The sequence below is a fragment of the Patiria miniata genome, unplaced genomic scaffold (genome assembly GCF_015706575.1).
Source record: "Patiria miniata isolate m_02_andy unplaced genomic scaffold, ASM1570657v1 HiC_scaffold_29, whole genome shotgun sequence".
Classification (NCBI taxonomy): domain Eukaryota; kingdom Metazoa; phylum Echinodermata; class Asteroidea; order Valvatida; family Asterinidae; genus Patiria; species Patiria miniata.
Window position 1 is genome coordinate 24,700,165 of NW_024037068.1, and position 24,481 is coordinate 24,724,645.

General features: G+C 42.9%; 1 protein-coding gene across 1 annotated transcript in view; it reads left to right on the plus strand.

The window, feature by feature from the left end:
• The window catches only part of LOC119735302, a gene marked incomplete at its 3' end in the record, with an annotated part of 45,625 nt that extends 21,389 nt beyond the window's left edge, over window positions 1-24,236 (plus strand). The window contains exons 8-26 of the mRNA XM_038209000.1: window positions 501-788; window positions 1,770-1,790; window positions 2,091-2,345; window positions 3,646-3,798; window positions 4,172-4,205; window positions 6,206-6,264; window positions 7,074-7,182; window positions 9,111-9,130; window positions 11,194-11,502; window positions 11,866-12,189; window positions 12,651-12,947; window positions 13,303-13,323; window positions 16,394-16,654; window positions 16,918-17,214; window positions 18,037-18,363; window positions 19,945-20,232; window positions 21,028-21,048; window positions 21,349-21,603; window positions 24,127-24,236. Of these exons, the coding sequence (XP_038064928.1) occupies window positions 501-788; window positions 1,770-1,790; window positions 2,091-2,345; window positions 3,646-3,798; window positions 4,172-4,205; window positions 6,206-6,264; window positions 7,074-7,182; window positions 9,111-9,130; window positions 11,194-11,502; window positions 11,866-12,189; window positions 12,651-12,947; window positions 13,303-13,323; window positions 16,394-16,654; window positions 16,918-17,214; window positions 18,037-18,363; window positions 19,945-20,232; window positions 21,028-21,048; window positions 21,349-21,603; window positions 24,127-24,236 (3,449 nt within the window). The remainder of the gene's footprint in view (window positions 1-500; window positions 789-1,769; window positions 1,791-2,090; window positions 2,346-3,645; window positions 3,799-4,171; window positions 4,206-6,205; window positions 6,265-7,073; window positions 7,183-9,110; window positions 9,131-11,193; window positions 11,503-11,865; window positions 12,190-12,650; window positions 12,948-13,302; window positions 13,324-16,393; window positions 16,655-16,917; window positions 17,215-18,036; window positions 18,364-19,944; window positions 20,233-21,027; window positions 21,049-21,348; window positions 21,604-24,126) is intronic.
• Between the last annotated feature and the right edge of the window lie 245 nt (window positions 24,237-24,481).

The window sequence follows — 24,481 nt, forward strand, 5'->3', positions numbered from 1 at the left end:
TAGAAATTATTTGACACCCTTTTGATTTCTTTATTAAAAATCTTATTTTTTTCATTCTTTCAACGTCCAAAAACCATGCGGGTGCTGTTATGTCATTTTAAGAAAACACTGTTCAGTTAAGGTGTTTTTCTGTTCAAAATGTGAAACCCAAAAATTCCTTATTGAAAATATTTGTGAGAAATGCTTGCTCATTGTCTTACAGCTGCCGTGTACACACAGAAAATACAACGACAAAGGTTTCTTCCTGAAATTACATCACACATTTGTTCATGAATATTGACATTTGCACTTGCATTGCCATAAAAACCAAAAAGGCACTAAAATGTCTTTCACATGGCAAAACGAAATTTGGACACAAGGATTGCATTAAACGATTTTATCGAATGGCCCTTTTAATTTTTTTGAATTACAAGCAAATGAAGTTGAATTACAAGCAAATGTTCGTATGGTTTAACCGAAGGTAAGAATAATTTTGTATTCTTTTTTATGTGTAAATCTAGGAGATCCTGAACCCCCAAAGGAACTTCAGGTGGAGTATGTAACAGACTCATTCATCTGGGTCATATGGGAGTCGAGATACGACGGAGGCGAGGAGTTAGAGAATTTTTTTACCAACATTCGCAAGATTCCTGATGAGTTCGACCCACTTGACTGGATATCAAACAGGCCTGATTATAATGGGCTATCGTACAGTGACCTGCAACCGGACACACTCTACCAAGTAGCAGTGTATGCAACCAACAAGCATGGCTCCAGTCCTTATGCGACTCTGACCGTGCGCACAAACCGTGAGTAGCCACAAGTCCACAATGGGAAAGTCACTGGTAGCTTTTAATGTTATCATAGAAGACCTGGCACCCGGAAGTGTTTTTAAATTACAGTGTTCACAGAATTTTTGAGACATTGAAACATATTCTTGATGTCCTGGTATTATTTATTATATACCCATAGAGACTTCAAATAAATAAATGCAAACGACAACAACGACAACAATGACAACAACGACAACAACGACAACAACGACAACAACGACAACAACGACAACAACGACAACAACGACAACAACGACAGCAGCAGCAACAACAACAACACCACCAACACCACCAACACCACCAACACCACCAACACCACCAACACCACCAACACCACCAACACCACCAACACCACCAACACCAACAACAACAACAACAGTAGCAACAACAACAGCAACAACAGCAACAACAGCAGCAACAGCAGCAACAGCAGCAACAGCAGCAACAGCAGCAACAGCAGCAACAGCAGCAACAGCAGCAACAGCAGCAACAGCAGCAACAGCAGCAACAGCAGCAACAGCAGCAACAGCAGCAACAGCAGCAACAACAGCAACAACAGCAACAACAGCAACAACAGCAACAACAGCAACAAAAACAAACCCAACAACCCACCCACCAACTCACCAACCCACCAATCAATTAACCCACCAACCCACCAACCCACCAACCCACCAACCCACCAACCCACCAACCCACCAACCCACCAACCCACCAACCAACCAACCCACCAACCAACCAACCAACCTCCGTTAATACATGTGTATACGCACACAATGTTTGAACAGTGCCGGGCCCCTATGGTAAGTTTGGGTGAGGATACGCCCCCCCCCCTCCCGTCCCCAAAACATTATTTTTTTGAATGTACCAAACTTCTTGCCATCAGCTATAAACGAATGCAATCTGCTACTGACCTTCGAGCTTACTTACATTTTTTTCTTCCATTTTGTGACGTTGCAGCTGGAGATCCGGATGAAATGGGTAAGTGTATAATGTAGATCTCAGTGCTTGACCTGTTTGTGTGCCAGTATGCTCTTTTATCCAAATTTCAGACACAACACTTTTAAGCAAATAATGTAAGAAGTCATTATTACTACAGAAAATGGTACCTTAGGGAAACCTTTGCGTAGACTAAGACGTAGAATTTCATTGGGTCCCTTTTAGAAATAATTACTGAGAATAATATAATAACGTTAGTACACTGTACCGTAAGAATGTCAATAGATGTAGACTAAAACATGTTCAAAGTAACGTCTTTATAATAATTACATCCTCTCTCAGGTATAACTGTGTCATACATCCAGGCACAAGGTAAGTTTGTCATCACCGGTATACCACAGGACGACGACGCCGGAATCTGCGTACGACTTGAGGTATATGACGAAGCTCAAGGGGAATGGGTGAGTCTGAGGCCAGACCTGGACTGCATTCAGCATGACGGGGAGTTCCTGTACTCCAGCCCGTATCCCACAGACCACTTCCACTGTCTATACTGTCGGGACGACGTGTGCGGTGACTGGTCTCATGTTACGATTGGTAAGTTATGATGTGCGTTTGTGTACACATGTCTATTGGGAAAACCATAAAACTTCTGTTCTAATCGCGGACATGTAGGTCTACACAAGTGAGAACAGTCCTCAATTGGCAATATGTATAAAAACCAATGCTTATTTGCAGAACAAATTCTTTTATATTTTCTTCCACCAAGAGTGATTATGTGCAGCAAAGTTTACCTGAGAAACAAATAAATAATTACATTACAGACACACTCTCGGAAAAAATGGTCCGGATAACATTGTTAACTTATTTCTTATGATGGGACTGCGGTTTGGCCGAAGTCAATTGAGCGTGATCGGCTGACTGATAAGGTTTTACGTACAAAACCCCGAGCCAACGAGGTTTTTGTATAGAAAGCACCCGGACCACATTTTGCGAGAGTGTGTCCGTAATGCTTGAAGCCTGCCGGTAATGCTGAGCCTGCATACTGCCAAAGTTACCAGTGGCATCCCTACATTTTCTCCTGCAAATAGGACCCATTTTTGGACCCTAATTTTATCAAATCTGCTCTTAGATATTAGCCCAAAAGCTAGGGAGATGATCCTCGGCTATATTCGCACGATTCCACCGATTTTAAAACTAGACGGTCTTGTTTTTTACAAAAAATTGTAGGGCACTTTTTGTGCAAATTAACGACTCGGACACGTAGAAATTTTTGAAACCCTAATCAAAATTATTGCGCCCGCTGTCGGTCTTATTGCGCCATTCTGATATATCTTCTGTCTGGCACCCCCCCCCCAGCCAGCCACCCCCCCCACCACCACCACCACACCAAAAAAATAATAGTAATTAAATACTGTTAAAAATGTGCTCGTTTATTCAGAAATTCATGAAGCATATTCAAACTGATTGGATTTTTCCAAAGTGTCTTTCCCATTTGCAAAAGTTCTTTTTAAAAGCCCATCAACCATTACAGACACACTCTCGGAAAAAATGGTCCGGATAACATTGTTAACTTATTTCTTATGATGGGACTGCGGTTTGGCCGAAGTCAATTGAGCGTGATCGGCTGACTGATAAGGTTTTACGTACAAAAAATCCCGAGCCAACGAGGTTTTTGTATAGAAAGCACCCGGACCACATTTTGCGAGAGTGTGTCCGTAATGTACTTTGAAGTCAATTGTACTGATACTTTTATGGCAAATTACACCGATCAGTAGTAGCAGGGACTCAACCATGTTACACCTTTGGATGCCACAATAATGGACTGGCCCTACAGTCACATTAAATCTACTCATTCTCTCCACTTTCATTCACAAACTGTTTCCATGTTCCAAAGTTACACCGACTCCACAGCCCACCCGTCCCACAGGTGATGCTAACAGCAACCAAGTGGTGATCATAGCTGTGTGCGTGGCTGGGACCATTATTCTCCTGCTAGTGACCATTGCAATGTGTTACATCTGCAAGTGCTGCAGCGGTAAACCTCAAGGTAAGTCAAATGAAAGGAAAAATTCATTTCAAAGTCGTAAAATCATTGAAGTGCAATAAAAAAAGGAACATGTACTGACCATTATTGAAATATATCGCTTTGTTTTAGTATTTTTTTCATGGAATCATTATGCATGAAAAATGTGACTCGGAATAAAACAATAGTCGGGGAGTGTTTCTCTATTCGAAAGAGATATCAAAAGTTAAAAATGAATCTTTCCAATGTAAATGGTGCAGAAAACTAAGCCAGTACACAACTTCCAACAGATGAAAGAGCCCCCTCCCCTCGAAAAAAGGTAAACACATTCTGGCTCACACGCATCTTTGTGAATCCAAATTGTTATTGGAACCTTTTATCTGTCCTTGTGTTATAGATGAAGTGCGGAGGACTGCACCACAACCAAATACGTAAGTAATGAAATGCCATTTTATTTGCATAGACAAAAGTTAAGATTATTTCAAACAGGTACAGTGTCTACCACACGAACAATACTTGATAATTAGTGTATTAATTAAAACGTGACACAGAATACGGTATGGTTTAATCGGAAAAGGGTGGTGTTCTTTTTGGAAATTGTTTCCAAGAGTTGTGTGCGAGCAAAGTTTTTAGGTGTAAAGTATCACGCATGGTTTGCATGGTTATGAAATAAAATTGCTAGTTTGTCCAATGACTTTACATCTTATCAGAAGAGTGCATAACTGCCCACATTCCCTAGGCAAAACGTTTCCTCATTTTTTTGTTATTTTGTAAACAACTTTCAAGTACATTTCAGAATATCGAGTCCTCGAAACTTAACGTGCTACTGTTTGTAGTTTAGCCTCCACATTAAAAAAAAATTGATCGTCATCCATACCAGCTCGATAGATAGCACGCTTGTAGGGGGGAAGTTTGAATGGTTATCAGTGTTGTTGATTCGAGAGGCATCGTTATTGTTTTTTCCAAGTGAATCTTGGGAAAAATGGCACGGTGACAATTGCAAACTGCATGGCTGGCTTATGAGACTAATACCTCCAATGATGGGTCACTGGCTATAGGTCGGCTGGCTGGCTTATTGGGCGGCTGCCCGATTCATAAGCTAGCTAGTTGGTCATTGACAGGCTATGGCTAAAACCTTTTTCGCAGCCGGCATGGAATCAAGACCACTCACATTTCTGCTTTATAGTGTCCCAGCCACATGGTAGGCATGCCCGAGGTCATCTATCACTTGATCCTAGTTTGGACCATGGTACATCCACCAGAGGGGGTGTCACTTGTCAGGCCGCTTGCTCAATATTGGCGGAAACCTAATGGGCTTGTTCACAAATACATAGGCTTGTATACAATTGCCTCTGTCCACATGGATTGCCATTGATCGCCTCTGCTGACAAAAAGGGAACAGTCTTATTATAAGATGGAATTTTTGCGTCGGGGTGATATAAATCAAATTAGGATTTTGCCCTTCAACGACGTTTAAACATTGTATACTCAGCGTATTACCTCCCGAGTGAAAGTTTGAAAAAATCACTCGGGTGGGACTCGAACCCGACCTCCTGCTTTCTAGTGCACATGTCTTACCACTCGACCACCGAACTAACGGGACGATATAAAACCTAATTTGATTTATATGACCCCGACGCAAAAATTCCATCTTATAATAGTTTATGCGGTACCCGCTGCTATGTACATCAGATTCACACCAGCCAACCGATCCCGTTAGCTCGGTGGTCGAGTGGTAAGACATCTGCACTAGAAAGCAGGAGGTCGTGGGTTCGAGTCCCACCCAAGTGATTTTTTCCAACTTTCACTCGGGAGGTAACACACTGAGTATAGTGTTTAAACATCGGTATAGGGCAAAAACCTAATTTGAGTCTTGATCTTCACAGGGCAATTCTGTGGTTTTAATGGCTATTAGGGGTCAAGAGGATACCATGAATAAATGACCAGTGTGGTTAGTTGAATGTTAATTGAGGGCAGGGTGGCTCAAATACAATGGTGGAAAATTCCCAACAAGGGTCAGGTATGTGTAAAATTAAGAAGTGGCCACTTACCTTGTGAGACATGCTGTCTCCAGTGACGGGTCACTGGCTAGGTAAGCTGACCACGATCTGGGTTATCGCGAGGCTGCCTGTCTCCAACGATCGCGTGAAGTTCTAAAAATTGCACTCATAAAGGTCAGGACTTTCGTGAACAAAAATACGCCCGAGAAAAGGGAACTAGTGAGCAAATATCGGGGTGGGGTGGGATAGGGTTGGGGGGGGTACCCCCTTAACCTCCCTCCCCCCACCGATGCAACGCCTCTGGTCAGATATGATGAATGGGTGGAAGGGGTGCTTGCTTTGGTTGGCTTTTTAATTTTTATTGATGGATCCAGATACTTTAGGGTCCAGATACTTGAGCATTTTGTCGTTTTTTACTCTCGTTAAATCAGGACAGTTGAAGTATACAACCCTTCGTACGACCCGCCTCCAACCTACGTGCAAGCAGTTGGTAAGAAGGGCCATCCTGGCCACCCAAATCGACCCACTTTCGCCTCTTATGTCTTTAATACATCGGTTAACAAGGGAATACATGTGTGCTTGGCCGGTTTGAAACACTATGTTTGAGACCGGATTGGAGACTGGACGCTGATAATGACTCGCGTCTTAAACATGGTGTATAAAATCGGCCAAGCACAAACTTATTTCCATCGATAAATGCCCTTCTGGTCAAAGAGTAAAAACAAGTAAAACAATATAAATTTCCAACGATTGTGTTCAAGAATTTTACTTCACGTCTTTCAGAAACATATCCCTCTAGCTATGTTATGGTATGTGCTTCTAGCGAGTAGTCCTAAGCAACTCCTTATATGGAGATTGGCACTGCGCGATGTGACACAGAACGCAGCTGTGTCAGTGTAGTGTGAATTTAATTCTTAGCACTTTGAAATACTGACTCATTGCTAGTATTGCGCGTGCCTAATGGAAGACTGTATGTTCATCAACCGATAAAAGTGTAAAAGGGACCGGATTTTATAGGAGTAAAAATTTCATGTGACAATTGAAAAGCCAGTCAATGTGTTATCAACCGTTTAAGACCGGTCACGTAACAGGCTCTCAACCAATAGGAATGGGTAAACTGTCATAGGTATTTATGAATACAGTTTTACAACTGATTATCCTCGTAAATATGCTAATCTGATGGCATCAAATTTTAAAACCCTGTCAACGGAAATGCTTTCCAGTTTCCAACAATCATAATGAACGGGCTTGCCTAAATAACTGATCCGGCTTTTCTCAATCTTCACCTTTGGAATGTAGAATTGGAAGCCAATGCTGGCAAAAATAACGATGACCCCCCACCGGCTTACGATTGTGTGTCATCTCGCGAAGCCCCGCAGGTTACGGATGAAAACGAAGAACAAGTCTAGTTTCCTATTCGACCGTACATGGAGCAAGGGAGACACATATGACAAAATGCAGATGTTACTCTAGGGTGTCTTATACTCTTTGAAATACTGTGGTAATTGATTTCAAATTTGGTTTTCTCTCAAATTTTCCATCATTTTCCTGGATTGTCCGACCATATCGAATATTTGAACTATTTCCCATGCATTTTTGTACGCATGGGAATATATATACATTGTATTTTTTTTACCAAAAAAATAAATAAAACAAATACACAAATCGAAATTTCCTGAAAAAGAAAGGAAAAACAACCACAAATTGTTTCCACGAATGTTTGAATTTTTTAAATTTTATGTTCAATTTGTACGTTTTATTAAACTTACATTTGGATGTGCTTTTACATGTAGACGTTGTGTAACTTACGATTTACGTAATAGATAGGGACGTGTCTTTCTTCTTGATTCGCTTAGGTTCATTGTAAATATAATATGTATTACCGAGACTCCATCTCGATTCATTTACATTTAGACCAGTGGTTTTGACAAATACCGATTGATAGCATTATCACATGCTTACTTGTAAGTCCCATTTGACAAATTCACAATTGCATCTTATTAACAATGCAAAGTGAGCCCTCTTTTGGTCATGCACGCAGCTCATAGAGCAGTCTGAATACACCGTCACTGTGCACTCAAGAAGGCCCCCTGCAATGGCGGACTCATTGTGACAGCTATTGCTTAGATAATTCGTCACGGGGAAGTTGCTTTGAACAAAACTAGCCAAATGCTCTTGCCATTGAAGGGGGCCCCAGACATTGTATTTAATTTGGTTTAACACTAACATTCGTTTGATACAAATTTAATATATACAGTGTATTTTGACATGTTTGGTTAAGTTATGACAATTTAATTGCCCCTTTATATTGGATTGATCCCCAGTCCAATGTTAAAGCAATGTTTGATTTACTTGTTTTACCTTAATAGAATTAACTTCTTTTGCGTATAATACATGTATATATGAGAAAAATTAAAATTGTTGTATTAAAAGCGGTCTCGTCAGATTCCCAAGACCACTCCTCCATTTGTGTTGCCTTTTGCGTTGGAAATATGTTGTATTCATCCTACAGTGTTTTTTTTGTAAGGGGGGGGGGGGATTTGGACTCATATGCGATAGCCCTTTTAGTATTGATGAATTATTAACTTACATGTGAAAGGTTATCTAAGAGACAGCCTAAAACTTGACTTGTTTAACTGGTACAAGGTACCACGCAGAACGAGTACACAAAGCTTTTAAATTGGACTCATTAATTGGCTGTGCTGATAACAGTTTGTTGGGAAGAATTAGTCACTGCCCGCTCAAACGCCCTGTATCACGTCTACCCCAATCAACTTGACCTTTATACGCCACTGTTAAATTCGTCCTTAAATTCCAGCACAAAAGTTGTTCTGTTTCTCTTTGGAGTAGCCTACGTCAATCGCTTTCGAGTCCAAATTCCACATTATTTTGTGTCCGCCTCGAAATAACATGGTTTCCAAAATGGCGTCCGTGACGTTCACAGTAATACTGCTGGGATTATGTGCTCGGATCTGCGACTGCTCACAGTCAGATGCGCACGGTAAGTCGCGGAGGATTATTACTGATTACTGGAGCACATTTTCCACATTAAAGATACACGGGTTGTATCCGAAACGGGATCCGAAAATGGTGTTAGTAAATTTATGAACTTGAGCACTGTCAGCGGGGTTGTACATCTGGTGAACTGACCCCTACATTCACAGTCGACTGGGTATACCCTTTGATGTCAATACAAAAGGCAATAATCACCATGCAAAGTACGTAGGCTGATTGTCAGCAGTGGGGTAAGGTGTTTTAAAATGCAGCATATTGCGTTCTGTGTGTAATGTACAAGGTAATTGAAAAACGAAATGTCATGAATTATTTGTCCCCAAGTGTCAAACTGAAGTCGAAAGGTAAACAATCAACATGATTATAAACGGAGCGTGAATTACTTTGCTTCGAGTAAAAAAGCCACTGCAGACGCAATTTCCACACACTTTTCTAGAGAAATACATACCGAGCTGAAATTATGACAGACAATAGTCTGCTTATTTGGCGAGATAGGACAGATCTATTCTAAGCTGCATTCGTTTGTTATTTTTTTGGCTTTTATTAAGTCTCCTCGCCATGCTCAAGCAGACTCAATGTAAACTTGGCAACTTTTTGGAATTTTGCTCACACAAAACCGGTTCTTTCTTGCTATTTTCTTAGCCAGAAAACCACCTCTTTTTAAGGCGGCCAAACTCCATTCCATTTAACACTTAAAATGTAGTGGCGACATGTATAATTACGCCCTTTCCTATTCAACACAAAAACCTTAAAGGATTTTAGATGCCTTTTCCTCTAGCGTTGGCGGCATTCCCTTTCCAACGGCTTGACATGAAAACCGTTTTCAAACAACCGGTTCATTCAGATATTAAAAAGAATGAAATTAAAGTTGTCTTTTCACAAGCCTATCATTTACTTGAGCACCAAAGAGTTATTACCAACTGCTATACATTAGGTTCGAGGCTAAAATTCGTTTTCATTTCAGCATTAATAGTGCATAATTGATTCGGTTTTGGAGAGAATTCTCAACCCGCCCAGAACCCTTGACGACGGGCAGAGCATACTGCCTGAAACGTTGACTGTTCAACAGGTTTGGATTAAAGGTATATGTTGCACCATATTGCAGCTATCCAAAAAAGTGACCCACCAAATTAGTATTTTCTTAGTTTACAGATAAATCACTAAACTCGCCTTGAAATTATTCCTTTTGGCATGCTGTCGAAAACCAACATAAAATAAAGTCATTTCCAAAACCATGTCGACTGACACATTTTTGAAATTTCCGTTTGTAGTTGGTTTGTTATTAGGTTAACCCTAAAAGGGCAGGGGGGGCGGAATCCGCCCCCCCCCTCGACTTTTTCCGCGATACCCATTAAAAAATTTTTTTCGCGACCCAAGCTTGTATGACTTTTTAGCTTTGAGCTTTGCGCATCTTTTGACACCAAAAACATAAAAATCGGACGAGGGGTTGTCCCGCAGAGAATTTTTTTTCCGGCGCTATGCGCCGGGAAAACTGAATTTGCCCATATACGTCGTGTACACAGACCAGAATTGCCATTCATACATATGAATAATTAATTAGCCATAATTCCAAAACCCTTTAACCTTTGGTCATGAAATTTCTTGGGTATGTTAATGAAGAGTTGCTCTATGCATGTATTGAGTTTCAAAATTGTTCGTCACTCGATGGCCGAGATCTTGGGGGGGGGGGCGGAATCCGCCCCCCCCCCCCCGGCTGAGAGATGGTCAAAATAACCCGGCCCCTTTAGGATTAATCCATACATACTGAAATGTGTATCTTGTGTAGTCATTTCTTTGTTGTACTAAAGTATTGAAGTTTGAACGTGTACTTTCAAAATGCTCCTTTTTTAACCAGAACGAATTTCTTGGGCTGACATTTGGACTTAATATCCCTTACATAAAATACTTCAATTTGCGACTGATCAACACACCTTGGAAATTCCTTATTTTTGAGTAAAATCAATATATCTATTTCGTGATAACCTTGTGGAGACGACCGTGGTCACCTATACAAAATGCCCTGTTGAGACGTACGTAACCTTTTGCTTCCTATTGTGCACATGTCTCCAGAGGGTACCATGTAACAGGTCGTGTATGGGAGTCAGCCTGACACCACGCACACGCGCGCGCCGTTGCTATTATACTTCGATACAGTTTGGGACATCACGTAGCTACAATCGGCTGAATGAGAAATATCTCAAAATTTAATATTGATCTTAGGATTGTGCCACGAAAGGGCGCAACTCAAGATAAGGCTCGGCAACGTTTGAATAGAAACGAAGATCCGAAATATTGTGGTCATTACCCCAAATACAGACGTGAATATCAAATATCAAACATTGAACTAACGTATTGACACCGTTATAGTGAGAGACCATGTAAATTATTGTTTGTGTTTCTCACACAGATTGGAGCCTCTCAGTGACCAAAATTCCACGGGGCGACATCCTGGAGGGCAGTGACGTCACTTTCACATGCGCCATTGTCTCCAGCAACCCAGATATTTTTGTGTGGATTGAGTGGCAGCACCTTCTTTCTGAGGGCGAAACCACCACTGTCATCGAACCGACATACGTAACAGGCAGCCACACTTTAACCCTTACGGGGTTGTCTGGGAACCAGGCCGGCAGTTACCGGTGTGTAGGAAGCACCTCCTGGTCACCAGCCTATTGGAATCCCACTACATTTTCTGGTTGGCGTGGTTTATCGCTTATCTGTGAGTACACACAAAACACTCATACACTCTACATGCCCGGTCTGATTATACACAGGTTATACACAACATTCGTCCTTATTTTGTTAGCAATATCGGTAACACATTCGTGAACTGGTGGCTATTAAAAACAAAGAAATGAGCTTCATCTAGATTCATGTGATGTACGTCTTTCTCAAATTCATTGGTCCCTCGATCGTTGTTTGTACTCAGTCTTAACTACAACTGGTGGACACAAACAAATTCACATTTCATTTGTGAAAGCAAGTATAAATTCTTTGTCTTAATTGAATTTTTTTTTTTTAAAGTTAGTGTGTCTTTGAGAACTGGGAATGATGTTTTATCTCGATCTTTATACTTTGCCAGATCGCCCGGTCATTATGAACAAAGATAGGAAGTGGATTGGTGCCAACAACAACTACACGACGACCTTAGAATGCATCGTCCGAAGCGATCCTCGCCCTGCAGTCACTTGGTACGGTCCAAACGGCGCCAATATAAACGAAGACACGGACCCCGACCGAGTCTCACTCGAAGAAATTGATTTCTATTCCCCTATTGGATATAGTGTCCACAATAAGCTGACAATCAATCCAGTGAATTCCAGCGCTGATTATGGGATGTACAGGTGTAGGGCTGCCAACGGCATCGGTACATTTGTCGACCATGACATCGAGTTGAAAGAAACAGGTACATTCAGTTACAATGTTCCGTTGTCGGCATTTGCTATTTAAGTCTTGAAGATAGATGATTTAATAAATAGGGGCAATGAGTGTCCTATGCGGATTCACAAAGCAAAGCGGAACTGCACGAAAAGCTATCAAATAATCGCACAAACCCTTTTTCAAGAAAACAAAACCGGTTGGATAAAAAAGAGTTTTGATTCAAACATTGAGGAAACTGTTTAGTACTTTGTCAAAGATTTTGCTTTTGTGTACGTGTCAATTTCAAACACCCGGATGGAGGAAGGCTATACACCATTTCATAAAAGGGGCGCTCTCTTCCCCTTATCTTTTCCTTTCAACAATTAATTCATGACTCTTTAGTGGCCATTACTCATCTTTTTGTTTGGTTTTTCAGTCGAAAACGACGTCTTTGTTCCTCCCCGGATCTTTCCTTTTTTATTTAAAATTTAAAATTTGTTTTTTCAGGACCGCCTGAGGCGCCAAAGGACCTCAAAATATCTAACGACGGCGCACTAACTGAGGATACCATCGTGTTCAACTGGGAGCCAGGCTATGACGGGGGTGAGGAATTGGAGTCCTATTACATGAACATTCGCAAGATTCCGGGAGATTTCAATGCATCAAACTGGATCCAACTTGGCCCACGGGAGCGGTATTGGGCGTATACTGACCTCCAGCCGGACACTCTTTACCAAATAACAGGGTATGCCAGGAACATACTCGGCCCCAGTCCAAACACGACTCTGGACGTCCGCACGACGCGTAAGTATCGATATCAATGTTGCCGTTATGCGTGAGATCTTGATGGATGAATTGACTCACGCTATCAGGCCCTATAGTCAATTTTCAAGAATTTCAGTCAGCAATTGCTTCGTTGCAGGATTTAAAACCGAGTATTTGGTTCGGAATGATTTAGAGTAGCACACAAACGCCTGGTAATGGTCGTTTTAGTTCTTTTGTTTAGTGGGAAAGACGATGACGAAAGAATGATTGTTGGTATAACTTAACCACACCTACGACACCGGAATTGTGTTTTAACTCATATTAATTTGTGGACTTCATTCGACAATGTTTCAGTCTTTACATTTCCCGCTTTTCTTTTTTTGTTATATATTAGCCACTTCACCGAGTGACTTAGGTAAGTTTTTTTCAATGTATCTCTTTCACCTGTTTTGATTTGTTTTTAGCTGTACTTGCCCAAACACCCTTCCTTGACCTCCTCGTCCGTCCTCTATCCTTTATTCTCCCTCCTCCATTCTTCATCCTCCACCTGTCATTCTCCATTTTCGATTCTCCATCCTCTGTTTTCCATTTACCACCCGCCATCCTCCATCCTCCTTCCTCCTTCCTCCATTCTCCATCTTTCACCCTTCTTCTATCCTCCATTCCTCATTCTCCATCCTCCACCTTCCATTCCCCATCCTTCATCCTCCATCCTTCATCCTCCATCCTCCATCCTCCATCCTCCATCCTCCATCCTCCATCCTCCATCCTCCATCCTCCATCCACCATCCTCCAGCCTCCATCCTTCATCCTCCATCCTCCATCCTCCATCCTCCATCCTCCATCCTCCATCCACCATCCTCCATCCTCCAGCCTCTATACTCCATCCTCCATCCTCCAGCCTCTATACTCCATCCTCCATCCTCCATCCTCCATCCTCCATCCTCCATCCTCCATCCTCCATCCTCCATCCTCCATCCTCCATCCTCCATCCTCCATCCTCCATCCTCCATCCTCCATCCTCCATCCTCCATCCTCCATCCTCCATCCTCCATCCTCCATCCTCCATCCTCCATCCTCCATCCTCCATCCTCCATCCTCCATCCTCCATCCTCCATCCTCCATCCTCCATCCTCCATCCTCCATCCTCCATCCTCCATCCTCCATCCTCCATCCTCCATCCTCCATCCTCCATCCTCCATCCTCCATCCTCCATCCTCCATCCTCCATCCTCCATCCTCCATCCTCCATCCTCCATCCTCCATCCTCCATCCTCCATCCTCCATCCTCCATCCTCCATCCTCCATCCTCCATCCTCCATCCTCCATCCTCCATCCTCCATCCTCCATCCTCCATCCTCCATCCTCCATCCTCCATCCTCCATCCTCCATCCTCCATCCTCCATCCTCCATCCTCCATCCTCCATCCTCCATCCTCCATCCTCCATCCTCCATCCTCCATCCTCCATCCTCCATCCTCCATCCTCCATCCTCCATCCTCCATCCTCCATCCTCCATCCTCCATCCTCCATCCTCCATCCTCCATCCACCATCCACCATCCACCATCCACCATCCACCATCCTCCATCCTCCATCCTCCATCCTCCATCCTCCATCCTCCATCCTCCATCCTCCATCCTCCATCCTCCATCCTCCATCCTCCATCCTCCATCCTCCATCCTCCATCCTCCATCCTCCATCCTCCATCCTCCATCCTCCATCCTCCATCCTCCAGCCTCCAGCCTCCAGCCTCCAGCCTCCAGCCTCCAGCCTCCAGCCTCCAGCCTCCAGCCTCCAGCCTCCAGCCTCCAGCCTCCAGCCTCCAGCCTCCAGCCTCCAGCCTCCAGCCTCCAGCCTCCAGCCTCCAGCCTCCAGCCTCCAGCCTCCAGCCTCCAGCCTCCAGCCTCCAGCCTCCAGCCTCCAGCCTCCAGCCTCCAGCCTCCAGCCTCCAGCCTCCATCCTCCATCCTCCATCCTCCATCCTCCATCCTCCACCTCCATCCTCCATCCTCCATCCTCCATCCTCCATCCACCATCCTCCATCCTCCATCCTCCATCCTCCATCCCCCATCCACCATCCTCCATCCTCCATCCTCCATCCTCCATCCTCCATCCTCCAGCCTCCAGCCTCCAGCCTCCAGCCTCTATACTCCATCCTCCATCCTCCATCCTCCATCCTCCAGCCTCCAGCCTCCAGCCTCCATCCTCCATCCTCCAGCCTCCAGCCTCCATCCTCCATCCTCCATCCTCCATCCTCCATCCTCCAGCCTCCAGCCTCCAGCCTCCAGCCTCCAGCCTCCAGCCTCCAGCCTCCAGCCTCCAGCCTCGAGCCTCCAGCCTCCAGCCTCCAGCCTCCAGCCTCCAGCCTCCAGCCTCCAGCCTCCAGCCTCCAGCCTCCAGCCTCCAGCCTCCAGCCTCCAGCCTCCAGCCTCCAGCCTCCAGCCTCCAGCCTCCAGCCTCCAGCCTCCAGCCTCCAGCCTCCAGCCTCCAGCCTCCAGCCTCCAGCCTCCAGCCTCCAGCCTCCAGCCTCCAGCCTCCAGCCTCCAGCCTCCAGCCTCCATCCTCCATCCTCCATCCTCCATCCTCCATCCTCCATCCTCCATCCTCCATCCTCCATCCTCCATCCTCCATCCTCCATCCTCCATCCTCCATCCTCCATCCTCCATCCTCCATCCTCCATCCTCCATCCTCCATCCTCCATCCTCCATCCTCCATCCTCCATCCTCCATCCTCCATCCTCCATCCTCCATCCTCCATCCTCCATCCTTCATCCTCCATCTTCCATTCTCCATCCTCCACCCTCGATCCTCCATCCTAACCCTAAATAATTTTTAAAATACGAGTAAATGAGTAATATGAATTTGTACTCAGTTCAATATTGATGAAACTACAAATCCGATCTGCCACCTGCATGAAACATGTGTATGTGCATGTAAATCTACATCCCATCTACATGTCACGAAAACATTGCCAAAATAGCCCCGCGTTTTTCCACACACACAAGTATAGTTAGGTGTTGGGCCTTGAGCCCAGCACCTATTGATTTTGTAAGAGTTTACTATTTTTGTTCTTCTCAGCAGATTCCCAGCAAATCCTTCTCCGGAAGTGTTTGGAAAAATGGAAACGTATATGAACTTCATTTGTCAATACATGAATGTCCAATCCACTGCAGATGTGGTTTTGTGCAATTACGTCATCATGACGTCATCATGGGTCACATGACGTCGCTTGAAAGTTTAATAAATTTAATACATTTTAAATTAACAGCTGCTAATGATTAAAATAAACTAAAGTTGTTAATAAACAAAAATGTTTGCTAGGTAGGTTGAAATATGTTATCACTCTTTAAGGTCATCTGCCCAGGGAGTGCGTCAGAATTATGAAAGCGTAGGTTTCTCATGTTACAATGACGGGAGAAAAAAGGGACGCCAAAATTTATAGAATGACCATTTGCAATTACAATCATTTGCCTTTCGATCGCCCTCAGGTATAACAGTGTCATATACCAAGTCAAAAGGGAGAATTATCGTCACCGGCATACCCAGAGCTGACAAAGACAACAGAGCCTGCCTACGACTAGCGGGACGGGACCTGGAAAACGTGTTTGATGTTAGTCTGAGGCCAGAACTGGACTGCATTCAGAGTGACGGCGAGTTCGAATACTTCGCCGACGGCCCGTATTTTGACAACATGCGATGTTACCTCTGCCGCGACAAACTGTGCGGTCGGCATTCTTACGTTGCTTATGGTAAGTATAGTCACTAGGACCACCTCTACATACCTTATTGGTAGAGGACATCCTTTGTTATTCTATATTCGAGGAATGTACAAAAGACTCATGCATATCAAGGCGAAACAAAGGCATTGCCCTCCTCTATACATAACGTCTACAGTATCCTGTAAGATACGACGAAAAACCTATTGAAAACTAAGATGATATTAAAGGATTTTTCGATAAAGATTCCTGTGAGACTTGATTGCGATTTTGATGTTTTTATCTAACTTGGGCAGTTTGGGAGCTTTTTGTGACCAAGACCCCATCGGGACCTGTTCTGAAGGGGGATGATGTCACGCTCACCTGTGCCTTCGACATCGGCCTTTCGGGATGGATTGAGTGGCGGCACAGTCTGGATCGGGAAATATCGACCACTATCACCGAGCCAACGTACACTACGGACAACACCGACTTGACCTTGAAGGGCGTGTTCCGGAACCAGTCTGGCTGGTACCGATGTGCTGGGAATAGTATATGGTCAGACGATCGGAACCCGAATAAATTGTCCGATTGGACTGTTAATGTAGTCTTCTGTGAGTATACAACCATCTCTTCACCAAATCCACAACTATCCGCCTAAAATTGTGGGAAGTTGATTTGATACCGCTATTCTAGACCTATAGATGTTTAGTTTTGTCTATATTTATTGAAATCGCAAGCATAACAACTTGTCCTTTTAGGGATACGAGACCATTTGCAAGGTGCCAGTGGTTACCCAATTTGAAAAATATTGTTAAAATATTTGACGAGCTCCATTTCACCCCACACAAATAGTGATAAAGTACATCTTATTGGCTTTTCACTGTGAAAATTTCACGTAATTTGCATACTCTATTCTCAAGTTATGTTTATTTCAATAAAAAAAAGATAACACAACTCGGCATTTACCACTGATCATTGACCGTTCTACGAACCGAATTGAGTACAATGAAACGTGGTCGTTTAATCTGTAATACTCACCTAGCTCAATAGCTTCTAAAGGCATGCCGTGGACAGCCATACAAATTGGTTATTTTAGTAAAACGTTCATAACTCCTTTAGCATGGATCAATTTCAGTATTTTTCTTTATTTAGATGAGTGGAGAAGATGCTCTTTTTAGATCAGCAATCGAATGCGATTGCTTTTTAACAAAAAAGAAAATCAATAATTTGGGTAACTTTCTTTTTGACTCACCTTGTACAGTGTTAAGTACTCACATACGGATGAGTATGAGATCCCTCTATTTTGGAAGTCTGATAACGTGCTCCGTTTATACTTTGAGAAGAACCCTATTAGTTTTCAACTTTTTCCAACTGGGTACTTTTACCCAATCGTGGACAAAATTGTCTTATTTTCCACCTTATGTTTGTCACAGTTGGCCCTGATATCAGCAATAAGGATAGAACGTGGATTGGTGCGAACGACAACTACACAGCAACCTTAGAATGCATCATCCAAGGCAATCCCCTCCCCAATGTCACTTGGTATGGTCCAAACGACACCATCATAACCAACGACACAATACCTGACCGGATTTTACTTGAAGATACCATATCCGGAGATGGGGCGGTTGGATATCGTGTCATTAGTCAAGTGGTCTTCGCTGCAGTGGATACCAGCACGGATTATGGCATGTACAGGTGTAGGGCTGCCAGCAGCATCGGTACATTTGACGAGCATGAAATACAGCTGAAAGAAACAGGTACATATCTGAATCGTGTTCGGCTAGACTTATTCTTGTTTTCCGAGGACATTTTGGAGAGAAGATTTAGCATCACACAGTGCTCGAACTGGTCATTTTGTACGTGGAGGGAGCTTGTTTAAAAGTAAAGTTCTCACATTTCAATACGTATTCCTGATCCTTAAAGGTATCATTCGCCGTTTTGGATAACATTTTGAAATCCGCGTTGGTTAAATTTTTTTCATATCTCACTAAAAGTGCCTCTACTGCCAAAAAACAACAACAAACAGTCCCGTTCTTGCATTTCAGATTTCAAACTACCCGAACAATTTGCTATAATCCCTCTCCTTTGCAATCTCAAAAGGCCAGTGTCAGATGTTGACCGGTCTCTAGGTCCTACTTGACTCGATAGTTTTAAGGGCCAATGTGACACTGTTCAGATGAAAATAACCATTCTCTGGGTCATTTTCCGATACCAGAAAACCTTGTCAACACTATCAATGGCACAAAATGACATAATGGCACATCTCGAACATTCGCGATTAACACGCCAACCCGTTATCACGCGTCCAACCATTTGAGGTAAGTCCGTTCAGTGAATTTTGTACTAGAGCTCAGAACAGTCGTTCATCCTTGTGTTTAGGAACCCGCGGTTTAATCGGCTATAATATTGTACATTGTATTTGTAAATGACTCGTTAATTGAACTGCTAGTTTTGTCTACTATTTTTTAAGGTATAGGACGGCTGGAATTTACTCAAAAAGTGACCAATAGAATTATTATCAAAAATCTTTCTTGGAATAAAAGGAGTAGTGAACAAACGATTAATTGGACTGATTTCGGGAAATAAAGCGCATGATGACGAAATTTGCGTTTCGTGGCCAAAAAGTTGCTCATGGTTACCCATTATTTTCTTGAAAAGTACAATATCCACTGAGCTGAAACTTTATCAGGTTAGGTTTCTAACTTTTTCTTTCGAGGGTCGACGAGATGAAGTTTACTTAGGAATTTTCTACACCTCTTATAAAAATTATTTGACACTCCTTTTGATTAATTTATTAAAAACCTTTTTTATTCTTTCAATGTTAAAAAAAAGCATGCAGGTGCTGTAATGTCATTTTAGGAAAACACCGTTCAGTTAAGGTGTTTTTCTGTTCAAATTGTGAAACCCACAAATTTCTCATTGAAAATATATCTGAGAAATGCTTGCTCCTTGTCTAACTGCTGCCGTGTACAGACAGACAATACGACGAATCACCGACAGAAAGAACATTTCCAAAATCCAAATATCAAAAATTCCGGCACTTTTTATTACTGAAATAGCTGTAACAGAGGTTTCTGCCTGAAATGACATCACACATTTGTTTGTCAATATTGACATTTGCATTAGCATAAACATCAAAAAGGCACCAAAATACCCTTAACATGGCAAAACGAAATTGGGACACACGAATTGCATTAAACAATTTTATCGAATGACCCTTTTAATTGTTTGAGGTGTTAGAATTAAGAAAAGACGAAATTGCATGACAAGAAAATGTTCGTATAATATTTTACCGAAGGTAAGACTCATTTTGTATTCTTGTTTATGTGTAAATCTAGGAAATCCAGAGCCTCCAAAGGGACTTCAGGTGAGGGTCGTAACATACTCCTATATCTGGGTCAAATGGGAGTCGGGATACGACGGTGGCGAGAAGTTAGAGAATTTTTTTTCCAACATTCGCAAGATTCCTGATGAGTTCAATCCGTTTGCCTGGATCTCAAACGGGCCTGATGATCTTCGGGCATATTACCTTTTCCTCCAACCGGACGCTCTCTACCAAGTAGCAGTGTATGCAACTAACAAACATGGCTCCAGTCCTTATGCGACTCTGACCGTGCGCACAAACCGTGAGTAGCCACAAGTCCACAATGGGAAAAGTCACTGGTAGCTTTTAATGTTATCATAAAAGACCTGGCATCCGGATGTGTTTTAAAATTACAGTGTTCACATAAATTTTGAGACATTGAAACATATTCTTGATGTCCTGGTATTATTTATTATATACCCGTAGAGACTTCAAATAAATAAATGCAAACAACAACAACAACAACAGCAACAACAGCAACAACAGCAGCAACAGCAGCAACAGCAGCAACAGCAGCAGCAGCAGCAGCAGCAGCAGCAGCAGCAGCAGCAGCAGCAGCAGCAGCAGCAGCAGCAGCAGCAGCAAGCAGCAGCAGCAGCAGCAGCAAGCAGCAGCAGCAGCAGCAGCAAGCAGCAGCAGCAGCAGCAGCAGCAGCAGCAGCAGCAGCAGCAGCAGCAGCAGCAGCAGCAGCAGCAGCAGCAGCAGCAGCAGCAGCAGCAACGAAAACAAACCCAACTACCCACCCACCAACTCACCAACCCACCAACCCACCAACCCACCAATCAACTAACCAACCAACCCATCAGCCCACCAACAAACCAACCCACCAACCAACCAACCAACCAATCTCCGTTAATACATGTGACGTGTATACGCACACAATGTTTGAACAGTGCCGGGTCCCTATGGTCAGTTTGAGTGAGGACACGCACCCCCCGTCCCAAACGTTATTTGTTCGAATGTACCAAACTTCTTGCCATCAGCTATAAACGAATGCAATCTGCTACTGACCTTCGAGCTTACTTACATTTTTTTCTTCCATTTTGTGACGTTGCAGCTGGAGATCCGGATGAAATGGGTAAGTGTATAATGTAGATCTCAGTGCTTGACCTGTTTGTGTGCGAGTATGCTCTTTTATCCAAATTTCAGACACAACACTTTTAAGCAAATAATGTAAGAAGTCATTATTACTACAGAAAATGGTACCTTAGGGAAACCTTCGCGTAGACTAAGACGTAGAATTTCATTGGGTCCCTTTTAGAAATAATTACTGAGAATAATATAATAACGTTAGTACACTGTACCGTAAGAATGTCAATAGATGTAGACTAATACATGTTCAAAGTAACGTCTTTATAATAATTGCATCCTCTCTCAGGTATAACTGTGTCATACATCCAGGCACAATGTAAGTTTGTCATCACCGGTATACCACAGGACGACGACGCCGGAATCTGCGTACGACTTGAGGTATATGACGAAGCCCAAGGGGAATGGGTGAGTCTGAGGCCAGACCTGGACTGCATTCAGCATGACGGGGAGTTCCTGTACTCCAGCCCGTATCCCACAGACCACTTCCACTGTCTATACTGTCGGGACGACGTGTGCGGTTACTCGTCTCATGTTACGATTGGTAAGTTATGATGTGCGTTTGTGTACACATGTCTATTGGGAAAACCATAAAACTTCTTTTCTAATCGCGGACATGTAGGTCTACACAAGTGAGAACAGTCCTCAATTGGCAATATGTATAAAAACCAATGCTTATTTGCAGAACAAATTCTTTTATATTTTCTTCCACCAAGAGTGATTATGTGCAGCAAAGTTTACCTGAGAAACAAATAAATAATTACATTACAGACACACTCTCGGAAAAAATGGTCCGGATAACATTGTTAACTTATTTCTAATGATGGGACTGCGGTTTGGCCGAAGTCAATTGAGCGTGATCGGCTGACTGATAAGGTTTTACGTACAAAACCCCGAGCCAACGAGGTTTTTGTATAGAAAGCACCCGGACCACATTTTGCGAGAGTGTGTCCGTAATGCTTGAAGCCTGCCGGTAATGCTGAGCCTGCATACTGCCAAAGTTACCAGTGGCATCCCTACATTTTCTCCTGCAAATAGGACCCATTTTTGGACCCTAATTTGATCAAATCTGCTCTTAGATAATAGCCCAAAAGCTAGGGAGATGATCCTCGGCTATATTCGCACGATTCCACCGATTTTAAAACTAGACGGTCTCGTTTTTTACAAAAAATTGTGGGGGCACTTTTTGTGCAAATTAACGACTCGGACGCCTAGAAATTTTTGAAACCCTAATCAAAATTATTGCGCCCGCTGTCGGTCTTATTGCGCCATTCTGATATATCTTCTGTCTGGCACCCCCCCCCCCCAGCCAGCCCCCCCCCCCACCACCACCACCACACCAAAAAAATAATAGTAATTAAATACTGTTAAAAATGTGCTCGTTTATTCAGAAATTCATGAAGCATATTCAAACTGATTGGATTTTTCCAAAGTGTCTTTCCCATTTGCAAAAGTTCTTTTTAAAAGCCCATCAACCATTACAGACACACTCTCTGAAAAAATGGTCTGGATAACATTGTTAACTTATTTCTTATGATGGGACTGCGGTTTGGCTGAAGTCAATTGAGCGTGATCGGCTGACTGATAAGGTTTTACGTACAAAACCCCGAGCCAACGAGGTTTTTGTATAGAAAGCACCCGGACCACATTATGCGAGAGTGTGTCCGTAATGCTTGAAGCCTGCCGGTAATGCTGAGCCTGCATACTGCCAAAGTTACCAGTGGCATCCCTACATTTTCTCCTGCAAATAGGACCCATTTTTGGACCCTAATTTTATCAAATCTGCTCTTAGATAATAGCCCAAAAACTAGGGAGATGATCTTCAGCTATATTCGCACGATTCCACCGATTTTTAAACTAGACGGTCTCGTTTTTTACAAAAAATTGTAGGGCACTTTTTATGCAAATTAACGACTCGGACGCGTAGAAATTTTTGAAATCCTAATCAAAATTATTGCGCCCGCTGTCGGTCTTATTGCGCCATTCTGATATATCTTCTGTCTGGCACCCCCCCCCCCCCCAGCCAGCCACCCCCCACCACCACCACCACACCAAAAAATAATAGTAATTAAATACTGTTAAAAATGTGCTCGTTTATTCAGAAATTCATGAAGCATATTCAAACTGATTGGATTTTTCCAAAGTGTCTTTCCCATTTGCAAAAGTTCTTTTTAAAAGCCCATCTTGAAGCCTGCCAGTAATGCTGAGCCTGCATACTGCCAAAGGTACCAGTGGCATCCCTACATTTTCTTTTGCAAATAGGACCCATTTTTTGACCCTAATTTTATCAAATCTGCTCTTAGATAATAGCCCGAAAGCTAAGGAGATGATCCTCGGCTATATTCGCACGCTTCCACCGATTTTTAAACTAGACGGTCTCGTTTTTTACAAAAAAATTGTGGGGGCACTTTTTATGCAAATTAACGACTCGGACGCGTAGAAATGTTTGAAACCCTAATCAAATTATTGCGCCCGCTGTCCGTCTTGTTGCGCCATTCTGATATATCTTCTGTCTGGCACCCCCCCCCCCAGCCAGCCAACCCCCCACCACCACCACCACACCAAAAAAATAATAATTATTAAATACTGTTAAAAATGTGCTCGTTTATTCAGAAATTCATGAAGCATATTCAAACTGATTGGATTTTTCACAAGTGTCTTTCCCATTTGCAAAAGTTCTTTTTAAAAGCCCATCAACCATTACAGACACACTCTCGGAAAAAATGGTCCGGATAACATTGTTAACTTATTTCTTATGATGGGACTGCGGTTTGGCCGAAGTCAATTGAGCGTGATCGGCTGACTGATAAGGTTTTACGTACAAAACCCCGAGCCAACGAGGTTTTTGTATAGACAGCACCCGGACCCCATTTTGCGAGAGTGTGTCTGTAATGTACTTTGAAGTCAATTGTACTGATACTTTTATGGCAAATTACACCGATCAGTAGTAGCAGGGACTCAACCGTGTTACACCTTTGGATGCCACAATAATGGAATGGCCCTACAGTCACATTAAATCTACTCATTCTCTCCACTTTCATTCACAAACTGTTTCCATGTACCAAAGTTACACCGACTCCACAGCCCACCCGTCCCACAGGTGATGCTAACAGCAACCAAGTGGTGATCATAGCTGTGTGCGTGGCTGGGACCATTATTCTGCTAGTGACCATTGCAATGTGTTACATCTGCAAGTGCTGCAGCGGTAAACCTCAAGGTAAGTCAAATGAAAGGAAAAATTCATTTCAAAGTCGTAAAATCATTGAAGTGCAATAAAAAACGGAACATGTACTGACCATTATTGAAATATATCGCTTTGTTTTAGTATTTTTTTCATGGAATCATTATGCATGAAAAATGTGACTCGGAATAAAACAATAGTCGGGGAGTGTTTCCCTATTCGAAAGAGATATCAAAAGTTA